The sequence below is a fragment of the Electrona antarctica genome (assembly GCF_951216825.1).
Source record: "Electrona antarctica genome assembly, chromosome: 6".
NCBI classification, from domain to species: Eukaryota; Metazoa; Chordata; class Actinopteri; order Myctophiformes; family Myctophidae; genus Electrona; species Electrona antarctica.
In genome coordinates this window covers 10,521,296-10,544,237 of record NC_136811.1, presented here as the reverse complement: position 1 = coordinate 10,544,237, position 22,942 = coordinate 10,521,296, and the positions used below count along the sequence as shown (strand labels likewise).

Sequence of the window (22,942 nt, the reverse complement as noted above, 5' to 3'; positions counted from 1 at the left end):
TTTTGGGCGGGAACCCCTTTTGGTGTTAGCACTATGTTATGCTTTAGCTATTGAAAAATAGCAGATCTACAAGCTCATAGCGAGCTTGTAGGTCTGCTATTTTTGAAAAATCGAAGAACGACTGACATAGAAACAGCTTTTTCAGAAAACTGTCAGGATGTAGAAGACATTTTTAGAATCTGATCTCAGGTCGGAATGGGTTAATGCGAGTGCTTTGCTACAGTACGCTGTACCGCTGTCAATCAAACTGTAGTCTGGAGTTTGATGAAGAACGACAACTAGCTTACTGTTCTCTGATGGTCGACTGTTTATTTCGTCGACTAATCCTATGACAAAAAATGTCCAACTACCTTTTTTTTTCACCGACTAAAACAAAATAAACTAAAGCTATGACTAAGACTAAATATATTGACAATTTCAGCATGCACTTGGTTGCATGCTGAAAATGGCAGATTTTATAAGCTCACACAACGCGGGTAGATCAGCTATTTTCAGCAAGTGTAAAATCTGTCATTACGACGGCATCAATGCACGCCATTTTAGTCTACATTTTAGTCTACTAAATCAACCGGCTAAAATCTTATGATATTTAGTCGACTAGAACTAGAACTAGACTAACACTAAAACGTTCCAGATGACAAATGTGCCTAAAACTAAATAAACTATTCAAGAGACTATGACTAAAATCTAAATTTTGCTGTCAAAGTCAACACTGATGGTCTGTCTGCCTGTGTTCTGGGCGTGTTTCAGATGCTGGGCGGCTACGCTGACTTCCTGTACCAGACGGGGATGATCGATGAGCTGCAGAGACAGTATGTGGTCCAGCAGACGGACGCGGGCGTCCGGTTCATCCAACAGCAGAAATGGGTGGAGGCGTTTGAGGTGGGAGCGGTGTTGATGACTTCCTCCACTAATACTATGACAAATAAATGTTCGACTAGACTAAAACTAAATGAAATTAAAACTAAGCTATGATGACTAAAACAAAATATACAGTATTGACAATTTCATCAACAAATAAAAACTAGACTAAAATGTTAGGAAGGGACTAGTGGACAAGAGATCCAGTATAAGTTATTTTACACTTGGTTGCATGCTGAAAATAGCAGATCCACAAGCTCACATGTGAGCTTGTGGATCTGCTATTTTCAGCAAATGCCTGTCATTACGACGGCATCAAGTCCTGCCAAAATAAATTGTAGTCGACTAAATCAACTAGATTTAGTCGACTAGAATCGTATATTTAGTCGACTAAAACTAGAACTAAAACATTCCAGGTGACTAAAATGTGACTGAAACTAAATAAACTATTCAAGAGACTGACTAAAACTAAAATCAAAATCAACACTGGATGGGAGACGATCGAGGGCCGTCATTTTAGTTTGAAGAATCTTTTTTTTTATGCACAAATGTCGTGCTTGTGACCACACTTATACGATTTAGGTGGGAAATTAGTTCTTTGTCATAAAGAGGGTTTTTTTTTTCTTCTATTGACCGGTCTGATTGATCAAACGTTAAACTAATTTAAGTCATCCGCAGAATGCCATGGACATCATTTAATGTTTTTGTAATCCTATTCTTTCTCTTTAGTTCTTAAATAAATGTTAACCACTTTCAACCCGCTGTCCCTATTTTTGGGGCGTGTTATTACAGGCAACATTTCAAATAACTTCAAAATAGAGAAAATATCTGCAAGCTTCGTGGAACGACTAAGTAGGCTATACTGTGTATATATATATATATATATATATATATATATATGGGCTAAGTAGTTAACAAGAGCATTCTGTTCCTTGTAGCTTATTATTATGCCTAAGCATGTCGTCTGTCTCTGTTCCTTGTAGCTTATTATGTCTCTGTTCCTTGTAGCTTATTATTATGCCTAAAGCATGTCGTCCGTCTCCATGTGCTCCAGGTGTTTGACAGGTTGCTGAATGGCGACGTGGACCCCTACCCCTCGTTCTTCCAGAATGCCACGGGCTGCACCAACTATTACAACTACATGTCGTGTCAGGTACACTGAAACCACCAACTATTACAACTACATGCCGTGTCAGGTACACTGAAACCTCCAACTATTACAACTACATGTCGTGTCAGGTACACTGAAACCTCCAACTATTACAACTACATGTCGTGTCAGGTACACTGAAACCTCCAACTATTACAACTACATGTCGTTTCAGGTACACTGAAACCACCAACTATTACAACTACATGTCGTGTCAGGTACACTGAAACCTCCAACTATTACAACTACATGTCGTGTCAGGTACACTGAAACCTCCAACTATTACAACTACATGTCGTGTCAGGTACACTGAAACCTCCAACTATTACAACTACATGTCGTGTCAGGTACACTGAAACCTCCAACTATTACAACTACATGTAGTGTCAGGTACACTGAAACCACCAACTATTACAACTACATGTCGTGTCAGGTACACTGAAACCACCAACTATTACAACTACATGTCGTGTCAGGTACACTGAAACCACCAACTATTACAACTACATGTCGTGTCAGGTACACTGAAACCACCAACTATTACAACTACATGTCGTGTCAGGTACACTGAAACCACCAACTATTACAACTACATGTCGTGTCAGGTACACTGAAACCACCAACTATTACAACTACATGTCGTGTCAGGTACACTGAAACCACCAACTATTACAACTACATGTCGTGTCAGGTACACTGAAACCTCCAACTATTACAACTACATGTCGTGTCAGGTACACTGAAACCACCAACTATTACAACTACATGTCGTGTCAGGTACACTGAAACCTCCAACTATTACAACTACATGTCGTGTCAGGTACACTGAAACCTCCAACTATTACAACTACATGTCGTGTCAGGTACACTGAAACCACCAACTATTACAACTACATGTCGTGTCAGGTACACTGAAACCTCCAACTATTACAACTACATGTCGTGTCAGGTACACTGAAACCTCCAACTATTACAACTACATGTCGTGTCAGGTACACTGAAACCTCCAACTATTACAACTACATGTCGTGTCAGGTACACTGAAACCACCAACTATTACAACTACATGTCGTGTCAGGTACACTGAAACCACCAACTATTACAACTACATGTCGTGTCAGGTACACTGAAACCTCCAACTATTACAACTACATGTCGTGTCAGGTACACTGAAACCACCAACTATTACAACTACATGTCGTGTCAGGTACACTGAAACCACCAACTATTTCAACTACATGTCGTGTCAGGTACACTGAAACCACCAACTATTACAACTACATGTCGTGTCAGGTACACTGAAACCACCAACTATTACAACTACATGTCGTGTCGGGTACACTGAAACCACCAACTATTACAACTACATGTCGTGTCAGGTACACTGAAACCTCCAACTATTACAACTACATGTCGTGTCAGGTACACTGAAACCTCCAACTATTACAACTACATGTCGTGTCAGGTACACTGAAACCTCCAACTATTACAACTACATGTCGTGTCGGGTACACTGAAACCACCAACTATTACAACTACATGTCGTGTCAGGTACACTGAAACCTCCAACTATTACAACTACATGTCGTGTCAGGTACACTGAAACCTCCAACTATTTCAACTACATGTCGTGTCAGGTACACTGAAACCACCAACTAAACTACATGTCGTGTCAGGTACACTGAAACCTCCAACTATTACAACTACATGTCGTGTCAGGTACACTGAAACCTCCAACTATTACAACTACATGTCGTGTCAGGTACACTGAAACCTCCAACTATTACAACTACATGTCGTGTCAGGTACACTGAAACCACCAACTATTACAACTACATGTCGTGTCAGGTACACTGAAACCACCAACTATTACAACTACATGCCGTGTCAGGTACACTGAAACCTCCAACTATTTCAACTACATGTCGTGTCAGGTACACTGAAACCTCCAACTATTTCAACTACATGTCGTGTCAGGTACACTGAAACCTCCAACTATTTCAACTACATGTCGTGTCAGGTACACTGAAACCACCAACTAAACTACATGTCGTGTCAGGTACACTGAAACCTCCAACTATTACAACTACATGTCGTGTCAGGTACACTGAAACCTCCAACTATTACAACTACATGTCGTGTCAGGTACACTGAAACCTCCAACTATTACAACTACATGTCGTGTCAGGTACACTGAAACCACCAACTATTACAACTACATGTCGTGTCAGGTACACTGAAACCACCAACTATTACAACTACATGTCGTTTCAGGTACACTGAAACCACCAACTATTACAACTACATGTCGTGTCAGGTACACTGAAACCACCAACTATTACAACTACATGTCGTGTCAGGTACACTGAAACCACCAACTATTACAACTACATGTCGTGTCAGGTACACTGAAACCTCCAACTATTTCAACTACATGTCGTGTCAGGTACACTGAAACCTCCAACTATTACAACTACATGTCGTGTCGGGTACACTGAAACCTCCAACTATTACAACTACATGTCGTGTCAGGTACATTGAAACCACCAACTATTACAACTACATGTCGTGTCAGGTACACTGAAACCACCAACTATTACAACTACATGTCGTTTCAGGTACACTGAAACCACCAACTATTACAACTACATGTCGTGTCAGGTACACTGAAACCACCAACTATTACAACTACATGTCGTGTCAGGTACACTGAAACCTCCAACTATTACAACTACATGTCGTGTCAGGTACACTGAAACCACCAACTATTACAACTACATGTCGTGTCAGGTACACTGAAACCTCCAACTATTTCAACTACATGTCGTGTCAGGTACACTGAAACCTCCAACTATTACAACTACATGTCGTGTCGGGTACACTGAAACCTCCAACTATTACAACTACATGTCGTGTCAGGTACATTGAAACCACCAACTATTACAACTACATGTCGTGTCAGGTACACTGAAACCTCCAACTATTACAACTACATGTCGTGTCAGGTACACTGAAACCACCAACTATTACAACTACATGTCGTGTCAGGTACACTGAAACCACCAACTATTACAACTACATGTCGTGTCAGGTACACTGAAACCACTGACGGACACTTTACCCACAGCTCACGCCTCAACCGCACAGTAACTAACCCATTTAGGCCTGAAAATTATATGTAATTGGCCTCTGGCCCCCATCTGAAAATATGTTGTTCCAGGGACCCCCCCCAGAAGCAAATATTTAAAGTTAAAAACATTCGTTCTGAAAAAATATATTCCAAATTTGCGCCACATTTTCATGATTTTTGAAAAATAGCAGACCTACAAGCTCGTAGCGCGCCACCGAGTGGTGCGCTGCCGCTACGAGCTTGTAGGTCTGCTATTTTTCAATAGCTAAATTATAACAATGTTTAAAACACAAAGGGGTTCCCGCCCCAAAATGGGCTAATTGCCCAGCTCGTGCCTCAAACCGTACAGTAACCTTTGGACACTGACCTTTTGAGTCTTCCATAGTTTCGCGTTTAGCGTGCACGGAAATGTAAAATACGAAACGAAACAAAATTGCATTGATATCTCCTGCTGACTTATTTGTTGTATCACCTAGTCAGGATGTTGATGGTGTAAAGCAGCCACTGTTAGTAATGTATTGATCCGGTCCTTTTTTGTTTTTGGTAATGAGGACAACCAATGCTCTTGACACGTCTCTCTTATAATCACTGTTTCTACCATCGTTTGATCCAATCCTATCATTCTGTTTGTGTGAGGAGGCCATGTGAAAATCAGATCTTCAAATATTACCAATGCATTCTAATGCCTTTTATTGTGTTTTCCTTCCATCTCTTTACTTACTTACTCTATTTGTCCTCAAAACACATGCAACTAGGCACATTATAGTCCTCAAAACACCTGTAACTAGGCTCATTATAGTCCTCAAAACACCTGCAACTAGGCTCATTATAGTCCTCAAAACACCTGTAACTAGGCTCATTATAGTAACTAGGCTCATTATAGTCCTCAAAACACCTGCAACTAGGCTCATTATAGTAACTAGGCTCATTATAGTAACTAGGCTCATTATAGTCCTCAAAACACCTGTAACTAGGCTCATTATAGTTCTCAAAACACCTGCAACTAGGCTCATTATAGTTCTCAAAACACCTGCAACTAGGCTCATTATAGTCCTCAAAACACCTGTAACTAGGCTCATTATAGTAACTAGGCTCATTATAGTCCTCAAAACACCTGTAACTAGACTCATTATAGTAACTAGGCTCATTATAGTCCTCAAAACACCTGCAACTAGGCTCATTATAGTTCTCAAAACACCTGCAACTAGGCTCATTATAGTTCTCAAAACACCTGCAACTAGGCTCATTATAGTTCTCAAAACACCTGTAACTAGGCTCATTATAGTTCTCAAAACACCTGTAACTAGGCTCATTATAGTAACTAGGCTCATTATAGTCCTCAAAACACCTGCAACTAGGCTCATTATAGTTCTCAAAACACCTGCAACTAGGCTCATTATAGTTCTCAAAACACCTGCAACTAGGCTCATTATAGTTCTCAAAACACCTGTAACTAGGCTCATTATAGTTCTCAAAACACCTGTAACTAGACTCATTATAGTAACTAGGCTCATTATAGTCCTCAAAACACCTGTAACTAGGCTCATTATAGTTCTCAAAACACCTGCAACTAGGCTCATTATAGTTCTCAAAACACCTGCAACTAGGCTCATTATAGTTCTCAAAACACCTGTAACTAGGCTCATTATAGTTCTCAAAACACCTGTAACTAGGCTCATTATAGTAACTAGGCTCATTATAGTCCTCAAAACACCTGTAACTAGGCTCATTATAGTAACTAGGCTCATTATAGTCCTCAAAACACCTGCAACTAGGCTCATTATAGTAACTAGGCTCATTATAGTAACTAGGCTCATTATAGTAACTAGGCTCATTATAGTAACTAGGCTCATTATAGTAACTAGGCTCATTATAGTCCTCAAAACACCTGTAACTAGGCTCATTATAGTCCTCAAAACACCTGTAACTAGGCTCATTATAGTCCTCAAAACACCTGTAACTAGGCTCATTATAGTCCTCAACACCTGTAACTAGGCTCATTATAGTCCTCAAAACACCTGTAACTAGGCTCATTATAGTCCTCAAAACACCTGTAACTAGGCTCATTATAGTCCTCAAAACACCTGCAACTAGGCTCATTATAGTAACTAGGCTCATTATAGTCCTCAAAACACCTGTAACTAGGCTCATTATAGTCCTCAAAACACCTGTAACTAGGCTCATTATAGTAACTAGGCTCATTATAGTCCTCAAAACACCTGTAACTAGGCTCATTATAGTCCTCAAAACACCTGTAACTAGGCTCATTATAGTTCTCAAAACACCTGCAACTAGGCTCATTATAGTTCTCAAAACACCTGTAACTAGGCTCATTATAGTTCTCAAAACACCTGCAACTAGGCTCATTATAGTTCTCAAAACACCTGCAACTAGGCTCATTATCGTTCTCAAAACACCTGTAACTAGGCTCATTATAGTTCTCAAAACACCTGTAACTAGGCTCATTATAGTCCTCAAAACACCTGTAACTAGGCTCATTATAGTAACTAGGCTCATTATAGTCCTCAAAACACCTGCAACTAGGCTCATTATAGTAACTAGGCTCATTATAGTCCTCAAAACACCTGTAACTAGGCTCATTATAGTTCTCAAAACACCTGTAACTAGGCTCATTATAGTTCTCAAAACACCTGCAACTAGGCTCATTATAGTCCTCAAAACACCTGTAACTAGGCTCATTATAGTCCTCAAAACACCTGCAACTAGGCTCATTATAGTAACTAGGCTCATTATAGTCCTCAAAACACCTGCAACTAGGCTCATTATAGTTCTCAAAACACCTGCAACTAGGCTCATTATAGTTCTCAAAACACCTGCAACTAGGCTCATTATAGTCCTCAAAACACCTGCAACTAGGCTCATTATAGTCCTCAAAACACCTGCAACTAGGCTCATTATAGTCCTCAAAACACCTGCAACTAGGCTCATTATAGTCCTCAAAACACCTGCAACTAGGCTCATTATAGTAACTAGGCTCATTATAGTCCTCAAAACACCTGCAACTAGGCTCATTATAGTAACTAGGCTCATTATAGTTCTCAAAACACCTGTAACTAGGCTCATTATAGTTCTCAAAACACCTGCAACTAGGCTCATTATAGTCCTCAAAACACCTGTAACTAGGCTCATTATAGTCCTCAAAACACCTGCAACTAGGCTCATTATAGTAACTAGGCTCATTATAGTCCTCAAAACACCTGCAACTAGGCTCATTATAGTTCTCAAAACACCTGCAACTAGGCTCATTATAGTTCTCAAAACACCTGCAACTAGGCTCATTATAGTCCTCAAAACACCTGCAACTAGGCTCATTATAGTCCTCAAAACACCTGCAACTAGGCTCATTATAGTAACTAGGCTCATTATAGTCCTCAAAACACCTGCAACTAGGCTCATTATAGTAACTAGGCTCATTATAGTCCTCAAAACACCTGTAACTAGGCTCATTATAGTCCTCAAAACACCTGTAACTAGGCTCATTATAGTCCTCAAAACACCTGTAACTAGGCTCATTATAGTCCTCAAAACACCTGCAACTAGGCTCATTATAGTAACTAGGCTCATTATAGTCCTCAAAACACATGCAACTAGGCTCATTATAGTAACTAGGCTCATTATAGTCCTCAAAACACCTGCAACTAGGCTCATTATAGTAACTAGGCTCATTATAGTCCTCAAAACACCTGCAACTAGGCTCATTATAGTAACTAGGCTCATTATAGTCCTCAAAACACCTGCAACTAGGCTCATTATAGTAACTAGGCTCATTATAGTCCTCAAAACACCTGTAACTAGGCTCATTATAGTTCTCAAAACACCTGTAACTAGGCTCATTATAGTTCTCAAAACACCTGTAACTAGGCTCATTATAGTCCTCAAAACACCTGCAACTAGGCTCATTATAGTCCTCAAAACACCTGTAACTAGGCTCATTATAGTAACTAGGCTCATTATAGTCCTCAAAACACCTGCAACTAGGCTCATTATAGTAACTAGGCTCATTATAGTCCTCAAAACACCTGTAACTAGGCTCATTATAGTTCTCAAAACACCTGCAACTAGGCTCATTATAGTTCTCAAAACACCTGCAACTAGGCTCATTATAGTCCTCAAAACACCTGTAACTAGGCTCATTATAGTCCTCAAAACACCTGCAACTAGGCTCATTATAGTAACTAGGCTCATTATAGTCCTCAAAACACCTGTAACTAGGCTCATTATAGTTCTCAAAACACCTGCAACTAGGCTCATTATAGTTCTCAAAACACCTGCAACTAGGCTCATTATAGTCCTCAAAACACCTGCAACTAGGCTCATTATAGTCCTCAAAACACCTGCAACTAGGCTCATTATAGTAACTAGGCTCATTATAGTCCTCAAAACACCTGCAACTAGGCTCATTATAGTAACTAGGCTCATTATAGTCCTCAAAACACCTGTAACTAGGCTCATTATAGTCCTCAAAACACCTGTAACTAGGCTCATTATAGTTCTCAAAACACCTGTAACTAGGCTCATTATAGTCCTCAACACCTGCAACTAGGCTCATTATAGTCCTCAAAACACCTGTAACTAGGCTCATTATAGTCCTCAACACCTGCAACTAGGCTCATTATAGTCCTCAAAACACCTGTAACTAGGCTCATTATAGTCCTCAAAACACCTGTAACTAGGCTCATTATAGTCCTCAACACCTGCAACTAGGCTCATTATAGTTCTCAAAACACCTGCAACTAGGCTCATTATAGTCCTCAACACCTGTAACTAGGCTCATTATAGTCCTCAACACCTGCAACTAGGCTCATTAAAGTCCTCAAAACACCTGTAACTAGGCTCATTATAGTCCTCAAAACACCTGCAACTAGGCTCATTATAGTAACTAGGCTCATTATAGTCCTCAAAACACCTGCAACTAGGCTCATTATAGTAACTAGGCTCATTATAGTCCTCAAAACACCTGCAACTAGGCTCATTATAGTAACTAGGCTCATTATAGTCCTCAAAACACCTGTAACTAGGCTCATTATAGTTCTCAAAACACCTGTAACTAGGCTCATTATAGTCCTCAAAACACCTGCAACTAGGCTCATTATAGTCCTCAAAACACCTGCAACTAGGCTCATTATAGTCCTCAAAACACCTGCAACTAGGCTCATTATAGTAACTAGGCTCATTATAGTCCTCAAAACACCTGCAACTAGGCTCATTATAGTAACTAGGCTCATTATAGTCCTCAAACACCTGTAACTAGGCTCATTATAGTCCTCAAAACACCTGCAACTAGGCTCATTATAGTAACTAGGCTCATTATAGTCCTCAAAACACCTGCAACTAATCTCATTATAGTCCTCAAAACACCTGTAACTAGGCTCATTATAGTCCTCAAAACACCTGCAACTAGGCTCATTATAGTCCTCAAAACACCTGCAACTAGGCTCATTATAGTCCTCAAAACACCTGCAACTAGGCTCATTATAGTAACTAGGCTCATTATAGTCCTCAAAACACCTGCAACTAGGCTCATTATAGTAACTAGGCTCATTATAGTCCTCAAAACACCTGTAACTAGGCTCATTATAGTCCTCAAAACACCTGTAACTAGGCTCATTATAGTTCTCAAAACACCTGTAACTAGGCTCATTATAGTTCTCAAAACACCTGCAACTAGGCTCATTATAGTTTTCAAAACACCTGCAACTAGGCTCATTATAGTTCTCAACACCTGTAACTAGGCTCATTATAGTCCTCAACACCTGTAACTAGGCACATTATAGTCCTCCACACCTGTAACTAGGCTCATTATAGTCCTCAACACCTGTAACTAGGCTCATTATAGTCCTCAACACCTGTAACTAGGCTCATTATAGTCCTCAAAACACCTGTAACTAGGCTCATTATAGTCCTCAACACCTGTAACTAGGCACATTATAGTCCTCCACACCTGTAACTAGCCTCATTATAGTCCTCAACACCTGTAACTAGGCTCATAATAGTCCTCAACACCTGTAACTAGGCTCATTATAGTCCTCAACACCTGTAACTAGGCTCATTATAGTCCTCCACACCTGTAACTAGGCTCATTATAGTCCTCAACACCTGTAACTAGGCTCATTATAGTCCTCAAAACACCTGTAACTAGGCTCATTATAGTCCTCAAAACACCTGTAACTAGGCACATTATAGTCCTCCACACCTGTAACTAGTAGGGGTGTGCATCTCTCCCTTACAAGACGATTCGATACGTATCGATACGCATGGGCTACGATGCGATTCGGGGTCGATACATTTTATATACAGAACGATTCGATTCGATTCGATTCAGTCCAAATCGATACGATTTCGATTTTGTGGAACTTCATGGAATTTGATGCGATGCGATTCGATTCGATACGATACGTTGCGATCTGACACATTTAACCTTCTATAGATTTTTTATTTGAAGCTAGATCTATAAAGAATAGGGTTGGGACTTAATTAAAAAACATCTAATTAATTGGAGGCGTTGTGATTGATTAATTAATCTCAATTAATCACATTTTAATCGCATATCAATAGGCCTATTTGACCTGAGCAGTGAGCTTTTTTTTCAAATGGATTTGGATATGAGTGAATCAATGAATAGTGACTACATAAGCATAGGCAATAAAACAAGTAGTAATAATAATAGTGATAATAATATTATTTATATGCTTCTCTGAGTACTTAAAGACACTTTTCAAGGGGAACATGAGAAAACAAATAAAAACAACTTTATTAGAGAAAAACTAAGACTATGGAATAAAATAAATGAAAGCTATAGCAATATTCCAGAGGTGGGTTTGAATTTATAGGTGGTGGCATGTCTCTGAGTTTTGGAAGTGCATAGTTTGACAGGTCTGACTGCCTGCTGTGGACAGTGAAACCCTGACCATTAAACACGGGCAGACGCAACGATACAGTCTATCATTCATTGTTAAAGCTCCAAATGATATTCCCATTCGTCTTTGTGTCTGCCCGTGTAAACGCAGCAGCGAGTGTGAGGGGTTGGGGAACGGATGGAAAGTATAGTGTTATTAAGGAGGACTCCTTCTAACTATATGGAAGTTAAACTAACGTTAGCTCCCATGCTAGCTACTAGCTAGTAGCTTCCCTCGTCAGACAACAGAACACCACCACAGATCGGGTGGAAGCTGTTGATATCACTGCTTGTGCCCGTGGATGGGAAATAAGATTTAAAAGGCTATGGAAGCGTGGATGAAAGCACAGATGTGTGCAATAAAGTTGTGTCGGATCTGCCTGTGCACCCCGTCTGCTGCTCGTGTGTTGTGACTGTCGCTGGTGCAAAGTTAAAGAGCGTCATAAGCATGCGCCCTTCCTGCGCTGGAAGTAGCAGATCTACAAGTTATCTACCCGTCGCAATGCACAGCGCTGTGGGCTTGTACATCTGTGTTTTTCCCGCAGTTAGTTGAATTATATCGATTCACAACTTTAGGATCGATCCAACGTCCGATCCAGACGCTAATTTGACCGATCCAGACACACGTGCATCGATGTAGTCGTATCGTTAATGTTAAAATCGATTATCGATTCATATCGATATTTTTTGATATTTTTTGACACCACTAGTAACTAGGCTCATTATAGTCCTCCACACCTGTAACTAGGCTCATTATAGTCCTCAAAACACCTGCAACTAGGCTCATTATAGTCCTCAAAACACCTGCAACTAGGCTCATTATAGTAACTAGGCTCATTATAGTCCTCAAAACACCTGCAACTAGGCTCATTATAGTAACTAGGCTCATTATAGTCCTCAAAACACCTGTAACTAGGCTCATTATAGTTCTCAAAACACCTGTAACTAGGCTCATTATAGTTCTCAAAACACCTGTAACTAGGCTCATTATAGTTCTCAAAACACCTGTAACTAGGCTCATTATAGTCCTCAAAACACCTGCAACTAGGCTCATTATAGTAACTAGGCTCATTATAGTCCTCAAAACACCTGCAACTAGGCTCATTATAGTAACTAGGCTCATTATAGTCCTCAAAACACCTGTAACTAGGCTCATTATAGTTCTCAAAACACCTGTAACTAGGCTCATTATAGTCCTCAACACCTGCAACTAGGCTCATTATAGTCCTCAAAACACCTGTAACTAGGCTCATTATAGTCCTCAACACCTGCAACTAGGCTCATTATAGTCCTCAAAACACCTGTAACTAGGCTCATTATAGTCCTCAAAACACCTGTAACTAGGCTCATTATAGTCCTCAACACCTGCAACTAGGCTCATTATAGTTCTCAAAACACCTGCAACTAGGCTCATTATAGTCCTCAACACCTGTAACTAGGCTCATTATAGTCCTCAACACCTGCAACTAGGCTCATTAAAGTCCTCAAAACACCTGTAACTAGGCTCATTATAGTCCTCAAAACACCTGCAACTAGGCTCATTATAGTAACTAGGCTCATTATAGTCCTCAAAACACCTGCAACTAGGCTCATTATAGTAACTAGGCTCATTATAGTCCTCAAAACACCTGCAACTAGGCTCATTATAGTAACTAGGCTCATTATAGTCCTCAAAACACCTGTAACTAGGCTCATTATAGTTCTCAAAACACCTGTAACTAGGCTCATTATAGTCCTCAAAACACCTGCAACTAGGCTCATTATAGTCCTCAAAACACCTGCAACTAGGCTCATTATAGTCCTCAAAACACCTGCAACTAGGCTCATTATAGTAACTAGGCTCATTATAGTCCTCAAAACACCTGCAACTAGGCTCATTATAGTAACTAGGCTCATTATAGTCCTCAAAACACCTGCAACTAGGCTCATTATAGTAACTAGGCTCATTATAGTCCTCAAACACCTGTAACTAGGCTCATTATAGTAACTAGGCTCATTATAGTCCTCAAAACACCTGCAACTAGGCTCATTATAGTAACTAGGCTCATTATAGTCCTCAAAACACCTGCAACTAGGCTCATTATAGTCCTCAAAACACCTGTAACTAGGCTCATTATAGTCCTCAAAACACCTGCAACTAGGCTCATTATAGTAACTAGGCTCATTATAGTCCTCAAAACACCTGCAACTAGGCTCATTATAGTAACTAGGCTCATTATAGTCCTCAAAACACCTGTAACTAGGCTCATTATAGTTCTCAAAACACCTGTAACTAGGCTCATTATAGTCCTCAAAACACCTGCAACTAGGCTCATTATAGTCCTCAAAACACCTGCAACTAGGCTCATTATAGTCCTCAAAACACCTGCAACTAGGCTCATTATAGTAACTAGGCTCATTATAGTCCTCAAAACACCTGCAACTAGGCTCATTATAGTAACTAGGCTCATTATAGTCCTCAAACACCTGTAACTAGGCTCATTATAGTCCTCAAAACACCTGCAACTAGGCTCATTATAGTAACTAGGCTCATTATAGTCCTCAAAACACCTGCAACTAATCTCATTATAGTCCTCAAAACACCTGTAACTAGGCTCATTATAGTCCTCAAAACACCTGCAACTAGGCTCATTATAGTCCTCAAAACACCTGCAACTAGGCTCATTATAGTCCTCAAAACACCTGCAACTAGGCTCATTATAGTAACTAGGCTCATTATAGTCCTCAAAACACCTGCAACTAGGCTCATTATAGTAACTAGGCTCATTATAGTCCTCAAAACACCTGTAACTAGGCTCATTATAGTCCTCAAAACACCTGTAACTAGGCTCATTATAGTTCTCAAAACACCTGTAACTAGGCTCATTATAGTTCTCAAAACACCTGCAACTAGGCTCATTATAGTTTTCAAAACACCTGCAACTAGGCTCATTATAGTTCTCAACACCTGTAACTAGGCTCATTATAGTCCTCAACACCTGTAACTAGGCACATTATAGTCCTCCACACCTGTAACTAGGCTCATTATAGTCCTCAACACCTGTAACTAGGCTCATTATAGTCCTCAACACCTGTAACTAGGCTCATTATAGTCCTCAAAACACCTGTAACTAGGCTCATTATAGTCCTCAACACCTGTAACTAGGCACATTATAGTCCTCCACACCTGTAACTAGCCTCATTATAGTCCTCAACACCTGTAACTAGGCTCATAATAGTCCTCAACACCTGTAACTAGGCTCATTATAGTCCTCAACACCTGTAACTAGGCTCATTATAGTCCTCCACACCTGTAACTAGGCTCATTATAGTCCTCAACACCTGTAACTAGGCTCATTATAGTCCTCAAAACACCTGTAACTAGGCTCATTATAGTCCTCAAAACACCTGTAACTAGGCACATTATAGTCCTCCACACCTGTAACTAGTAGGGGTGTGCATCTCTCCCTTACAAGACGATTCGATACGTATCGATACGCATGGGCTACGATGCGATTCGGGGTCGATACATTTTATATACAGAACGATTCGATTCGATTCGATTCAGTCCAAATCGATACGATTTCGATTTTGTGGAACTTCATGGAATTTGATGCGATGCGATTCGATTCGATACGATACGTTGCGATCTGACACATTTAACCTTCTATAGATTTTTTATTTGAAGCTAGATCTATAAAGAATAGGGTTGGGACTTAATTAAAAAACATCTAATTAATTGGAGGCGTTGTGATTGATTAATTAATCTCAATTAATCACATTTTAATCGCATATCAATAGGCCTATTTGACCTGAGCAGTGAGCTTTTTTTTCAAATGGATTTGGATATGAGTGAATCAATGAATAGTGACTACATAAGCATAGGCAATAAAACAAGTAGTAATAATAATAGTGATAATAATATTATTTATATGCTTCTCTGAGTACTTAAAGACACTTTTCAAGGGGAACATGAGAAAACAAATAAAAACAACTTTATTAGAGAAAAACTAAGACTATGGAATAAAATAAATGAAAGCTATAGCAATATTCCAGAGGTGGGTTTGAATTTATAGGTGGTGGCATGTCTCTGAGTTTTGGAAGTGCATAGTTTGACAGGTCTGACTGCCTGCTGTGGACAGTGAAACCCTGACCATTAAACACGGGCAGACGCAACGATACAGTCTATCATTCATTGTTAAAGCTCCAAATGATATTCCCATTCGTCTTTGTGTCTGCCCGTGTAAACGCAGCAGCGAGTGTGAGGGGTTGGGGAACGGATGGAAAGTATAGTGTTATTAAGGAGGACTCCTTCTAACTATATGGAAGTTAAACTAACGTTAGCTCCCATGCTAGCTACTAGCTAGTAGCTTCCCTCGTCAGACAACAGAACACCACCACAGATCGGGTGGAAGCTGTTGATATCACTGCTTGTGCCCGTGGATGGGAAATAAGATTTAAAAGGCTATGGAAGCGTGGATGAAAGCACAGATGTGTGCAATAAAGTTGTGTCGGATCTGCCTGTGCACCCCGTCTGCTGCTCGTGTGTTGTGACTGTCGCTGGTGCAAAGTTAAAGAGCGTCATAAGCATGCGCCCTTCCTGCGCTGGAAGTAGCAGATCTACAAGTTATCTACCCGTCGCAATGCACAGCGCTGTGGGCTTGTACATCTGTGTTTTTCCCGCAGTTAGTTGAATTATATCGATTCACAACTTTAGGATCGATCCAACGTCCGATCCAGACGCTAATTTGACCGATCCAGACACACGTGCATCGATGTAGTCGTATCGTTAATGTTAAAATCGATTATCGATTCATATCGATATTTTTTGATATTTTTTGACACCACTAGTAACTAGGCTCATTATAGTCCTCCACACCTGTAACTAGGCTCATTATAGTCCTCAAAACACCTGCAACTAGGCTCATTATAGTCCTCAAAACACCTGCAACTAGGCTCATTATAGTAACTAGGCTCATTATAGTCCTCAAAACACCTGCAACTAGGCTCATTATAGTAACTAGGCTCATTATAGTCCTCAAAACACCTGTAACTAGGCTCATTATAGTTCTCAAAACACCTGTAACTAGGCTCATTATAGTTCTCAAAACACCTGTAACTAGGCTCATTATAGTTCTCAAAACACCTGTAACTAGGCTCATTATAGTCCTCAAAACACCTGCAACTAGGCTCATTATAGTAACTAGGCTCATTATAGTCCTCAAAACACCTGCAACTAGGCTCATTATAGTAACTAGGCTCATTATAGTCCTCAAAACACCTGTAACTAGGCTCATTATAGTTCTCAAAACACCTGTAACTAGGCTCATTATAGTCCTCAACACCTGCAACTAGGCTCATTATAGTCCTCAAAACACCTGTAACTAGGCTCATTATAGTCCTCAACACCTGCAACTAGGCTCATTATAGTCCTCAAAACACCTGTAACTAGGCTCATTATAGTCCTCAAAACACCTGTAACTAGGCTCATTATAGTCCTCAACACCTGCAACTAGGCTCATTATAGTTCTCAAAACACCTGCAACTAGGCTCATTATAGTCCTCAACACCTGTAACTAGGCTCATTATAGTCCTCAACACCTGCAACTAGGCTCATTAAAGTCCTCAAAACACCTGTAACTAGGCTCATTATAGTCCTCAAAACACCTGCAACTAGGCTCATTATAGTAACTAGGCTCATTATAGTCCTCAAAACACCTGCAACTAGGCTCATTATAGTAACTAGGCTCATTATAGTCCTCAAAACACCTGCAACTAGGCTCATTATAGTAACTAGGCTCATTATAGTCCTCAAAACACCTGTAACTAGGCTCATTATAGTTCTCAAAACACCTGTAACTAGGCTCATTATAGTCCTCAAAACACCTGCAACTAGGCTCATTATAGTCCTCAAAACACCTGCAACTAGGCTCATTATAGTCCTCAAAACACCTGCAACTAGGCTCATTATAGTAACTAGGCTCATTATAGTCCTCAAAACACCTGCAACTAGGCTCATTATAGTAACTAGGCTCATTATAGTCCTCAAACACCTGTAACTAGGCTCATTATAGTCCTCAAAACACCTGCAACTAGGCTCATTATAGTAACTAGGCTCATTATAGTCCTCAAAACACCTGCAACTAATCTCATTATAGTCCTCAAAACACCTGTAACTAGGCTCATTATAGTCCTCAAAACACCTGCAACTAGGCTCATTATAGTCCTCAAAACACCTGCAACTAGGCTCATTATAGTCCTCAAAACACCTGCAACTAGGCTCATTATAGTAACTAGGCTCATTATAGTCCTCAAAACACCTGCAACTAGGCTCATTATAGTAACTAGGCTCATTATAGTTCTCAAAACACCTGTAACTAGGCTCATTATAGTTCTCAAAACACCTGCAACTAGGCTCATTATAGTTTTCAAAACACCTGCAACTAGGCTCATTATAGTTCTCAACACCTGTAACTAGGCTCATTATAGTCCTCAACACCTGTAACTAGGCACATTATAGTCCTCCACACCTGTAACTAGGCTCATTATAGTCCTCAACACCTGTAACTAGGCTCATTATAGTCCTCAACACCTGTAACTAGGCTCATTATAGTCCTCAAAACACCTGTAACTAGGCTCATTATAGTCCTCAACACCTGTAACTAGGCACATTATAGTCCTCCACACCTGTAACTAGGCTCATTATAGTCCTCAACACCTGTAACTAGGCTCATTATAGTCCTCAACACCTGTAACTAGGCTCATTATAGTCCTCAAAACACCTGTAACTAGGCTCATTATAGTCCTCAACACCTGTAACTAGGCACATTATAGTCCTCCACACCTGTAACTAGCCTCATTATAGTCCTCAACACCTGTAACTAGGCTCATAATAGTCCTCCACACCTGTAACTAGGCTCATTATAGTCCTCAACACCTGTAACTAGGCTCATTATAGTCCTCAACACCTGTAACTAGGCTCATTATAGTCCTCCACACCTGTAACTAGGCTCATTATAGTCCTCAACACCTGTAACTAGGCTCATTATAGTCCTCAAAACACCTGTAACTAGGCACATTATAGTCCTCCACACCTGTAACTAGGCTCATTATAGTCCTCAACACCTGTAACTAGGCTCATTATAGTCCTCCACACCTGTAACTAGGCTCATTATAGTCCTCAAAACACCTGCAACTAGGCTCATTATAGTCCTCAAAACACCTGCAACTAGGCTCATTATAGTCCTCAAAACACATGCAACTAGGCACATTTATACGTATGAAAGTAATTCCCATGATGACGATGATTCCTTCCACAGGAGCCCGAGGACCAGGAGTACTTCTCCCAGTTTGTGACTCTGGTGGAGGTGAGGCGTTCCATCCACGTGGGGAACCTGACGTTCAACGACGGCTCCGAGGTGGAGAAACACCTGGTTCAGGACGTGATGAAGAGCATCAAACCCTGGCTGGGGGAGCTGATGGACAACTACAGGGTGAGGCTCCCTCCTCCCAACGCCTCCCCATCACTAAGCCCCATGTGACTGTCCACTAGCCACAAGCCCCATGTGACTGTCCACTAGCCACAAGCCCCATGTGACTGTCCACTAGCCACAAGCCCCATGTGACTGTCCACTAGCCACAAGCCCCATGTGACTGTCCACTAGCCACAAGCCCCATGTGACTGTCCACAGCCACAAGCCCCATGTGACTGTCCACAGCCACAAGCCCCATGTGACTGTCCACTAGCCACAAGCCCCATGTGACTGTCCACTAGCCACAAGCCCCATGTGACTGTCCACTAGCCACAAGCCCCATGTGACTGTCCACAGCCACAAGCCCCATGTGACTGTCCACAGCCACAAGCCCCATGTGACTGTCCACTAGCCACAAGCCCCATGTGACTGTCCACAGCCACAAGCCCCATGTGACTGTCCACTAGCCACAAGCCCCATGTGACTGTCCACTAGCCACAAGCCCCATGTGACTGTCCACAGCCACAAGCCCCATGTGACTGTCCACAGCCACAAGCCCCATGTGACTGTCCACTAGCCACAAGCCCCATGTGACTGTCCACTAGCCACAAGCCCCATGTGACTGTCCACTAGCCACAAGCCCCATGTGACTGTCCACAGCCACAAGCCCCATGTGACTGTCCACTAGCCACAAGCCCCATGTGACTGTCCACAGCCACAAGCCCCATGTGACTGTCCACAGCCACAAGCCCCATGTGACTGTCCACTAGCCACAAGCCCCATGGGACTGTCCACAGCCACAAGCCCCATGTGACTGTCCACTAGCCACAAGCCCCATGTGACTGTCCACAGCCACAAGCCCCATGTGACTGTCCACTAGCCACAAGCCCCATGTGACTGTCCACAGCCACAAGCCCCATGTGACTGTCCACAGCCACAAGCCCCATGTGACTGTCCACTAGCCACAAGCCCCATGGGACTGTATAACACATTCTCTTCCCTCTGTCGGTCGTCCATTCTCCAGGTGTTGATCTACAGTGGTCAGCTGGACGTCATCGTGGCGGCCCCTCTGACGGAGAGGTTCCTGCCCACGGTCAACTGGACGGGCGCGGCGGAGTACAAACGGGCCCCTCGCTTCCACTGGAAGATCCAGCCCACCGACACGGAGGTCGCGGGATACGTCCGACAAGTAGGAGAGTTCTACCAGGTGAGGAGACGAGTAGGCAGGATATCATGGGATATTCCTGTTAAACATTATTGTGTTCGTGTATATATTGGTATTGCAGAATAGTATGCTGCTCCCCGACGAGAGCGCTGGGGAAGAGGGGCTGCTTCAGCCCTGAGCAGCACACATGCAGCTCGAGGACGCACATCCGGGCGCTCGTTATAGAGGGTATGCGCGTGACATCATCATCATCATACCCGGAAGTTATGCGGTGAATGCCTACTGAGTGGCAAAAAACTACTTTCTGGCATCGACAGCCCATACATCCAAACAGAAAAGTCATATTTGATATCATTGAAAATGCACCCCGTCGGTTGGATTGCTTATGACGTGCCCACACATCGTACGGTCTGAACCAGTTAAATGACTTGAAACGACATCGGCGGAGGCGCAGAGAAAAATATTATGAAGATTGGCTTGGTTGGCACTTTTTGGCACATCTTGTTGCCCTACACACGGTATGTCTTGTGCGTACGCCTTGCGACCAGTGGCCTTGTGGTTAGTGTCTACTGTACCTTGGGACTGGGAGGAGGTGGTTCGCCCTCCGCCAGAGTCACTGAGTCATACCAAATAAAGACTATGAAAATGGTGCCCAAATGCCTCGTACTTGGCATTACTGGTATAATAGTCATTATGTAGAATGAACCATCATTTGACTTTAAAAAAAAATCTTTTGAAAATAGCAATGGCTGAAATGCATATGGGGCTGAAATGATTAATGTCTGTTTTGTAATAATAATCCAAATCTACAAAGTAACTAATGCCTAAGGTTTTCAAATGATTGTAGTGGAGCAATGTTTGCCTCTGAAATGTAGTGGAGTAGAGGTAAAAGTACTGAAAATTGGAAATAAACATGGGAACTTACTGTAGCTACTACTCACTTATGTACAGTATGATAAATGTGAACATATATATTGTATGTGACCTTATTCGCCTCTGCTCACAATGTCAAACATTTGGAGAGAGATGGAATGCTAATTAACCACTTAGGCCCTATATACTTAATCGTCCTAATTAAGTTAAAGGTTAATGTGCTTACTTACACCACGCCTTAAGATTAGTATGACATACAACTCTATTCGTAGGCCCTTCTACCTTAGCATGTACAGTGGGAGGCTTGCTTGCTTCCCCTTATATTTTGTATATGAATATACATTACATATTTAAACGCAAAGTAATCATTGAAAGCAATGAATGGGCATTTGTAACACTAACAGATTTCAAGGTGCCAAAACTCATTTCACATCTGAATTACGTTATATTTCAATACAAATAAAATGGACCATATTGAAGTTGCTTTTTATCGACCACTTTGATACATCACTCACTCAACCATAATTCCGTGTCTTGTCTTTTATCGTGCAAGGTAATCATTCGAGGAGGAGGGCACATTCTGCCTTACGACCAACCAGCGAGGTCCTTCGACATGCTGGACAGATTTCTGTCGACGCAAGGCTTCAGATGATCTGTCGACGCGACGCTTCGGCTGATCTGTCGACGCAAGGCTGAGGCGTTTCGGGGTTTTTGGACTGGAAGTGGAACTCAGTTGATTTGGGCATTCTCTCCTAACAAGCCATGTTCTGTCCAGCTGAAAGACTGTTGATTTACTGTAATCTGTTCACCATAATAATGCGTTCTCAGATACAATGCAATTCCCTAGAATTAAAAGAAGCAACCAACGCTGAATGTAACCGCTCTGTGATGCACTAGCAAATGAAAGTTCAGATACGCCTCGCAAAATTACCTGAATCAATTCTTGGGTCTTTCGTCTATATCAGTTTTATTTTGTGTGACATACTGGTATGTCTACTGGCTGGTTTGAGCTATGTATACTATTGCATAGGATGAATATATTTTTTTGATGGAAAGGTTACGATTACATAAAGTCAATCAAATAAATTGAAAAAGCACACGACACGGCCCCAGGGTAGTGGCATTGAATATCAATATTGTGTCATAAATCATTGCAGTTAAAGCAGACTGTTGGACGGCATGTGAAGAACTCCCAGATCAATGGGCTATACTGTACCTGACGGGCTCTTTGCATCACATTAGCGTGCATGTTCACTTGTACATACAGTACAGTACAGTAGCGGTTCCTCTTAACGGCCACTGTGTAAATAGCTCTGTTCCGAACATACTTTACAAGAATCGCGATGACGCAAATTTAAGCCGAAACCACACCAAAGGGTCGGGTTGGGACAAAACG

The 22,942-nt window shown here is 41.4% G+C and overlaps 1 protein-coding gene across 2 annotated transcripts in view; it reads left to right on the top strand.

Annotated features, from left to right (window-relative positions):
- Positions 1-22,680, top strand: part of cpvl (carboxypeptidase vitellogenic like) — a 33,347-nt gene extending 10,667 nt beyond the window's left edge. Inside the window, exons 9-14 of one of the 2 annotated variants that reach the window (XR_013790263.1) lie at positions 751-882; positions 1,916-2,014; positions 19,356-19,529; positions 20,533-20,715; positions 22,100-22,522; positions 22,557-22,680. Coding sequence is in view for 1 of the 2 variants with exons in the window: in XM_079504505.1 (XP_079360631.1) it covers positions 751-882; positions 1,916-2,014; positions 19,356-19,529; positions 20,533-20,715; positions 22,100-22,198 (687 nt within the window). In the remaining variant the exon portion in view is untranslated. Of the gene's footprint in view, positions 1-750; positions 883-1,915; positions 2,015-19,355; positions 19,530-20,532; positions 20,716-22,099 lie in introns of both variants that reach the window. The other variant, XM_079504505.1, reaches the window with a different exon arrangement.
- The last annotated feature ends 262 nt before the right edge of the window (positions 22,681-22,942 follow it).